The sequence below is a fragment of the Limulus polyphemus genome, unplaced genomic scaffold (genome assembly GCF_000517525.1).
Source record: "Limulus polyphemus unplaced genomic scaffold, Limulus_polyphemus-2.1.2 Scaffold76846, whole genome shotgun sequence".
NCBI lineage: Eukaryota > Metazoa > Arthropoda > Merostomata > Xiphosura > Limulidae > Limulus > Limulus polyphemus.
The window spans coordinates 1-8868 of record NW_013742442.1 but is presented as its reverse complement, the minus strand read 5'-3'; the positions used below and the strand labels follow the sequence as shown (position 1 = coordinate 8868).

The following is an 8868-nucleotide window of genomic DNA, read 5'->3' as shown; positions in this document are numbered from 1 at the left end:
GAATTTCCACCGTCACTTTAAACTTAACAACCTTTAAAACACACTATAAATCACAGTGATTCACGCACTTTACTTACGGTGCCTACTGTTCACTTGACTCAATTATCTCTATCTTTAATCTATCTGCATCTCTTCAATCTATTCTCCTGCAGGCTTTATCTGCCAGGCTTATATACTAAAAAAAGGGGCGTCCCGAATGCACTAGGAAATTCACGATCATTCGAGAAACTCCTCGCACACGCCAATGCGCCAGTACCATCACGTGACTTCTGCTGTCATAACATATTGTATTTGAAGCAGAGAACTATTGCATTTATAGTGAAAATAGTTAAAGATGAAATGCAATTCAAGATTTATAATCTTGTGATTGTCAGTTTGAATCTGGCTATCAACTAACAAAAAATAGTCTTAACTTCCTCTGCTCAGACTGTGAACCCATTTTGCATTATTGCTTACTTTTATTACTTAAGAATAGCTATTAGTATGAAAGAACTGAGTTTTTGAATGATCTTTTAACTCCTAGAGCTGAAGGGAATTTACATTCAAATAAAAATGTTTTTCATCATACTTGCAAAATCTAAAAGTTTATAAAAGAACAGTGCAATTCAAAATGTCACAAAAATATCTATAATGTACTTTTAAGAGATTTATTTTTAGCAGTGTGAAGTTTCTGGATTTTGTTAGAAATATTTTTAAATATTCTTTATCCCATAGGTTTTGTTCAAGTCTCAGTTACAAAAGAATGGAGTAGAGCATCAGTTACGACGAGAAATAGAAATCCAGTCTCACCTAAAGTATGTGATTCTTGACACTTTAAACATAATAATGTTAACTGCTGTTTTTTACAGCTGAGTTCTAAACACCTGGAGATGAGAGCAACTTTATTTGCTTTATCATGTGTAAAAGGATTCTGTTCTACATGTGGTTTTGGTTTTATGATGTTTAAGCTAAGTCATCGACCTTCATCGGCAAATACCTAAACCAGTTTTTTTCTATCTTTTCACATAACAGTGCGGGTAGTTTTATTCTAAGTTTTCATAGCTGTGCTATCTTTTCACAATATTTTTTTACCTTTACGGTTTACTTGGTTCCTTCAAATAAACTAACTCTGTCAAATTTTCCTTCTAACACATGTTCCACAATACAAGATGATGTGTAACTTACTGAGTAGTATTCTACACAAAGTGGTGATTTAGAAACTGATTTAACTCTTTCTGGACCAGATGGATATCACTGTCACTGATGTCCCTTGTTTTTTTTTCTTCTCACAGTGGAAATACTTAACCAAGTTACAAGGAACTTAGACTTACTACATATTATCTAGTTGTAGTTTTAAGAAAATTTGTATGATTTGTTTTAGATTTTCTGTAATTTTTATGATATGAATTTCCAGAAGTTTGCTGTGAGACACTTGAAATAAACTTGAGTTCTTCCTTCCATTTTATAATTTTTTTTTTTTATATATGGACCGGAAAGCTACATTACATATATATATAATCAGTTTCAACATTTTTCATATTCATTACCCTATTTCTTTTCATATGTTATTTGCCAAGTGCAGTAGTCACCACTCCTAGATATAAATTGTAAAAAAACACCTCTGAAACTGACAAAGATTTATAGGTGACCTAGGACCTGACCTTTCAAAATGTCAGGTCAAACTAGGTAACAGTGTTTTTGCTAACAATATTATTGGTCAAGATAAACTCATATCTAATCAGTATAGTTTCTTTTCAGTAAATTATTAGTTCTTTAATGTATGTACAATGTTTTAATATGATAAGCTTAACAATAATACAATAATATTCAATAACTAAGAACTTGAGTCATTTGAATATTTTGCAATCGTAGAAGAAAATTTACATAGCTTTCAAACAAATATAATTTAACATGAAACTATTGAAGAATTCCCAGATCTGTATTTTTTATTTTGTTACTAAGTCTTTTAAACTTCCCCATAGATTCTGTTGTTCTTCTCTGCAGGAGCTCCATCTAATAACTTTCTCACAAAACCATAAAATACTTTGTGCACCATTTTATTCATTCTATATTCAAATAAATAGTTTATAATCTGTTCTATCTAATGGTGTTTAAACTTTAACTGTAGCTGTTTAGACCACATGCTGTGACATCTTAAAAAGAGTAGGAATGTGGGACTGTAATATCAAAACCTCAAACACAACATGAAAGTCATGGGAGAAGCAACACTTAACTGTATTCTCAAAGGATAATACCTTATTAGCAAATAAAAACCTATACTGTGGGTTGGACAAATAATGAATAAGGGCACTGCTTATAGGAAAAACTCGTTAGAGTGTTATAAAAATATTTAATTTTTTTTATGAATTGCTCTAAATAAATGTTACAAAGTATTAATTGTGCAATATTTTTGAGCTGAAAATTTTTTAGAAAGCTAGAATAATTATTTTTACTTAACATATTTGATATGCACTTGACACCTGAAAGGTGCTCTGTGGTGTGAAAAGGTTAATATCCTCTTTCAGTCCCTGGAACTGACTTCGTAACCCTTTTGTGTTTGTTATAGTTTTCATGCTATAACTTTTAAATTAGTAAGCGAATGTCAATGAGATTTGGCACATTATCAGTAAACATTACAATGCTTTTATATGCAAAGTATCAATTTTTTATTATTATTAAGTCTTAAGGTTTGTAAAGCAATGCTTTTCTCATGTCTTTTTGCATGTTGCCTATCTAACATGTAAAGTAATTTTCATTTTAAGATTTAAAATACTTTTGTGCATCAGAAAATTTTCAAATTGCACATGTGAAATCTTTTATAAATTCTGGATGGTTATCAAACATTTCTTAAGAAAAAACTTTATATTTTATCTGTTATTTTCAGTAATTAATCTCTGTACAGGTTCGGTAGATTTGACTGATCTCGTAACCACCATGAAAAAATTAGGAAATAAATATAAATTATGCCTCTTTCATTCTGGAATGACAACAAATTATAACACAAAAACATAAATGTTTAGATTAAATAGCTTAAATCTCATAACATTGTACATTTATGTATATTTATTAGTTTTATTATATTGACCTTTCAGCCGTGCCTGGCTAACAATACAGAAGTTACAATGATGCAGCACACGTGCACTCATGTTACAGGATCCAATAACATAAAACTGACCTTTGGTCTGTAGAAAGTAACTTGTCTTGGCTGTGTTTTAGTAGACTAATAAAATACAGTCACACTTCAATTATTATACATTATATATGTATACAGGTTATTGCTATTTTTGAAATAAGTTCTTAATTTTTAAAACATAGAACAGTAAATAAAGAAGTAAAACAAACAATTATCTCTTCAAGTTACAACCTTTGTACTTGGTTGCTGGTTGACGTAGGTTGCTAAGCTTTTTAAAAAAAATGTGAAGGATATGATGAAAAAAATTTTTTTAGGTTTTTATATATACATTTGAATAACTAAAAAATCATAAATTACTACATTAATACCATAGAATTCAGCTATAATTTATCAAGCTTAGTAACTATATAGTAGTAACTTTTAGTCTATACAAATATGAATTTTCGAGCAGACTAAAGACACACCCTACCTCGTTGAAATCTTGGTTGAAAAGAAAGAGATGGTGCCAAGTCCGTTAAAATGGCTGAGAAAGCCACTAGGGGTACATTCTGAGCTTTCGATTGGTTATTCATGTTGTATACAGAAGTAAGTGTATATAAGGGAGTGTTTCCAAAAATGGAAAGAGGTGGGCAGGATGCCACTGTGTTTGATTTATTACATGAGCAATATCTTAGCAAATTGAAAAGATAAGTGGCTCTTATTTTATGTTATAGTTTGTCAATATCAGTAATTTGAGTTTCTAATTCGATTTCACAAACATCTAATTTGAACCAGTGCTGTGTTCAACAAACCATGTGACACACACAAATCAATGTTTATTTGTGTTTTTTTTAATATGTACTTTTAAATTAAGAATTGAGTAATATATAGTACTAAAATTTGAATTATAATCTATAGGTTTATACCAAACTTACTGACATAAGTTCATGAAATAGTAGTTCAATAAAATTTTGAATGCGAGTCACCAAATGCAATGACATGGCCTTTCACTTGTGACCCATCTGGAAAGTGTTAATACAATTTTTTATAACTGAGTGTGAGTGTAGTAATAGTTTTATATCATTAAGAGTTATTTTATACACTATGTTAAAATTTATGGGAGAAAATAAAAAAACATCTATTAGCATAATTTTGTTGGCACTGTCTGTTTGGAAAGCTGTGAATATGCTTATGTGACATCGAGGAATTAAACATAGAAATTAATCACTTAACATTCAAAATACAATCTTTTTATAAATGAGTCTTTAACAAACTTAAATCAACTAAACGCGATAAAGCTGACACTAAATAAATTCGTAAACATTCAGGTTTGTACAATATTCTTACAATGCAATTATACTTAAACCTGATGGACGGGATGGTAGTGGTATTAAGGTCGTTTTAAGACAGAAACCTAAAAAAATATCTGAATGAAAATCTGAGAACTTTTTTGTTTCATGTTTTAGAACTTGTATGGTGTAGAAGATGGTCCTTTTGATTTGTTGGTTAAATTTGCAATTATAGAATATAACTTTGTGTAAGACTTTTAATATTCTTAGGAACATAAATTTTGTTAAGGTGTACCTTCCCTTACAGAGCATTCCAGAGAGGGTAGAACTGAGTTGTTACCATAAGAACATATTATCCATCTTCACATAAAAGATAGAGTTGAAATTTTATTGTTTTATGAGACAGCAGTTTTCTTTACATCTTTATCTATATACTTAACCAATCAAATTTATTGATCTTACATGTACTGTTATGTACAGTTTCTTGTATTATTGATGTAGATACTGACAGCATTTGTTTTAACCACGTGAATGTAGGCATCCTAACATTCTTCAACTGTACAATTATTTCTATGACGATACAAGAATTTTTCTGATTTTGGAGTTTGCTGCTAGAGGTGAGCTGTTTAAAGAACTTCAGAAATGTGGAAAATTTGATGACAAGCGAGCTGCTACTGTAAGTAATAATTTCAGATGTAGTTGACGTACATGCAAGTAAACTGTATTTAGATTATCAACCCTTTAACCACTTTAAACACTTTTCTGCGCAAGTCACTGAGTTACATTCAAAATTTATTTAAACAACTTTATTATCGATGTATGTGAATGAAATTAACATTATAATGTATTTTATAATTTGAAGTTGTATGTTATCTAAGTTTTAATTCCTTTTTTAAAAGAAACCTTTAAAAAATACTTAAACTTCAGTTTTGTATTGTCACGTGACATACAAGCTGTGAAAAATCTCAACTTTTGCACTTGCTATCTTGACTGAGATAATGCCTTTCCTTTAGATGTAAGCTGAGACAATTAAGTACATTTACTTGCCCTGTTGATATGCAAGTGTCAAAGTTCTTTGGCTGAATGCAGTAGAAACAAATAATAAATGTTGTCAAACCCTGATGGGTTCTATACATATACTTTAGCTTTATAACTTACATGTAGTTGCTATATACACATGGATATAGTCATTAGAAAGAGCTCATTTTAAACTATAATTCAACAACTGTTATTTTGAAATTGGTGCTCAGTTGTAATAGGCTGCTTTATCCGTGATAACACTTAGTTTTTTTCTTAGCTAAATATGTTCTAGATAGAGTGAAAATTAAATTGTATTTAGGTCTTACTTTTATATCTTAGTTAATTATGTGCTATTTATGTTTTAAAATTCATAATTGAATGGTTTAAACATTTTTTAAATATACATCATATTTTGCATCAGTCCTCAAAGCTTAAGATCTTGTGCGAGGAGAAGGCTTATGAATCTCAGCTGAGGATATTTTTTGATCAATATCCTTTTTCAGGATTTTTACATAACTTGAAAGGAACAGAAAATATGTTTTAACAGATACAGTAAACAGAAGGTGTATTAGTTGCAAGTAGCCCAATACGTACAAAAACATCAAAAATCAAATATTTTTAACAACTTCCGTGTAAATAGATGTAACAGTTAGTTATCACCTTTGGAAAAAAATGCTCTAAACCAAAGTTGAATTTACTCCTGTATAATTCAAGGTTTGTTTAAATGACCCTTTTGATGCTTATATATATATATATTTATTTTTCAAAAAGTGTTTGAATATTATAATTATGTTCAAATAAAGATATATTTGGAAATAAAATGTATCTCATTTTCGCGATATTCTAAAATGTATGCAGTTAACATGTTTTTAGAATGTCTAATATTTATTATAATTAGTATCTGAACTATCTATTGTTTATGCAGTGTAAATATATTTGGCTTTTAAATTTTCAACCTCTTTCCTTTGTTGCATTATTATTATTGTCTTAGTACATAGCACAGCTCTGTCATGCTCTCCTTTACTGTCATGAGAAAAAAGTCATCCACAGGGATATCAAGCCTGAAAACTTGCTGCTAGGACTGAATGGCGAACTCAAAATAGCTGACTTTGGATGGTCTGTTCATGCCCCTTCATCTAGGTGGGCACATTTACATGTTATGTTTACTATTTGGCTATTAAAAGTCAACACAAAGATACAAAATCCTATAAACCAAGCACTTTCTTAAGATGGGCCTTTCTTCGGGGGCAAACTGGGAATGCTCCTGAAGAAGAAAGGTCTATCTTAAGAAAGAGCTTGGTTTATAGGATTTTGTATCTTTGTGTTAAATTGATTTTTTTAACCTGTGTGTTTTCGTAACGTTATGAGTATTAAAAGTGATATTAATGTGTGAATGAAGAGGCAAAGCTAGAAAAAATCAGACATAATACTGTATTGACTACCAGCAGTTTGGTCGTGAACAACTTTAATTAATAGTGTTCTGAACTGATTAGGTGATATACAAGGGCTTTTCATTTAGTGTAGTATTTGATCTGTTCAGTAGTCCTTTATATGTTCAATAAATTCATTTATTTAATGATTTGCACTAAGTTTACATATAAGTATGTGTATGTTTAGTATCATTGTTTCATGTAACTGAAACACAAATTGAAATGTTATTTTTGTTATGTATGAGAGTAACCCTTGTTAGGAGTTTTACTTACAGTTAATTTTTTAGTCAAATTTTTCCATGAAATTAGGTTTTAACTTGTAAATTTGCTATCTTCGCTTTTTTAAATTAAAAAAATTGCAGTGATTAAAGTGTTAATTCAGGAATTTCTAGAAATAGAACTTTATAATGATGATGCTAAAAGTGCTAATTCAGGATCTTCTATTAATAGAACTTTTTTAATGAAGATGTCGGAAGATTGACACGCACAGAATAGTAAATTGCTAGTTGAGGATAGCTGAAATAAAACAAATGTAAATAATAATATATTGCATTTAATTTGATTGAAGAAGAGCGTGTTCTTTGAGACATTTTGGCAAAAAATACATTTAAGCGTGTGAAACATGTAAAAATATTGTTTACACACACAAATTGACTAGTGTATTTAGTCATTTTGTTATGACAATGTATCATTAGAACTTGTGAATTCTGATGCTTTGTTTGAATCTGGAAGGCTATAATTCAAAGTACTTTTTTCATACAGAATATACCTTGTTATCTGACTGTGTTAGCATGACATCTTTTCCAGGTACTAATTATTTTATTTTTATATTTACTAAGCATGTCAACAAGTTAGTGTAGTGTTGTGAAAGGAATTAGTTTTACTTAACTATTTTTACAATTAAATATATTTTCTGCACTTATTTAGAAGTGACATTAATAGTTTATTTTGTTTTTTTCTTCTCTGTGCATGGAACTGCAGACGAGCTACAATGTGTGGTACTCTTGATTACTTACCCCCAGAAATGATCGAGAACAAGACGTATAACGAGAAAGTTGACCTCTGGAGTTTGGGCATCTTATGCTATGAGTTTCTTGTGGGAAAACCACCTTTTGAAATGGAAAATGTAAACGATACATACAGGCGGATTATTAAGGTAGATCTTCACTTTCCCAACCATGTTTCTGAGGGAGCTAAAGATCTCATAAGAAAGGTAAATACATATATATATATATTTCTATCCATATTTGAGGGGGGAGTAAGACAATGGGTTGTTACTTCTTAAGAGTAACAGATTTTACTCAAACACAAAAATTACTAATAGTTCATAGATATACAACCCTTAACTGAAATGTAACATTTCTTAAGAAACAATGCCAGTCTTAATATTTTTAATCACCAGCAAATATGCATCATGCAGAGTGAGGTTTCTAACGTCGGAGGCTATGTAAATTAGATGTTTGTATTGACTTTAAACATAAACTTATCTCTGAAATTAATTTAATGGTGAGATTTTTCATCATTATTATATACGCTGCTAATGATAATTCTACTTTAAATGCTTAACATGGAGTAACCAAAGGTCTTTCATTTAGAATTGGTTTGGAAATGAGCTCTGAAAATGTAAATTTTTATACACATGAACTAAAAATATTGTATGCAAAAAATTTGCTTCACGTTTTAGCATTATAAGTCTTTTTACTTTACTTTTATTCCTCTTTTTTTCCTTTAATTGTTTCTCACTAAAATTATTTATAATTAACAGCCAGACGTGTTTGTAGTATTTTTTTTATGTTATCTATAGTCAGCTATTTGCATAGCTTGAGAAGCAATAATTTTACTGTGCCACTATTTCCGACACTTTCTTACATATCTTGTATCGTAAATTGGTAAGTAAACTGTTTTTCATATGATGGAACCAAGAAGGTACAAGTATATATAGCATTAACCATTGTTAAGTAAATTTGTCATGACAAAAAAAACTGATTTTTTAAAAAATCAATTCAGTAACTGTTTAACATATGTTAATCTATATACT

At 29.7% G+C, this 8868-nt stretch overlaps 1 protein-coding gene across 1 annotated transcript; it reads left to right on the top strand.

The window, feature by feature from the left end:
* Window positions 1–714: 714 nt before the first annotated feature.
* Window positions 715–8043, top strand: LOC106477650 (aurora kinase-like; the record flags this gene model as incomplete). The annotated part of the gene is made up of 4 exons (XM_013938194.1): window positions 715–794; window positions 4918–5056; window positions 6392–6540; window positions 7812–8043. Coding segments are annotated over 4 exons (600 nt in total), but the record flags the coding sequence as incomplete, so codon positions are not given.
* Between the last annotated feature and the right edge of the window lie 825 nt (window positions 8044–8868).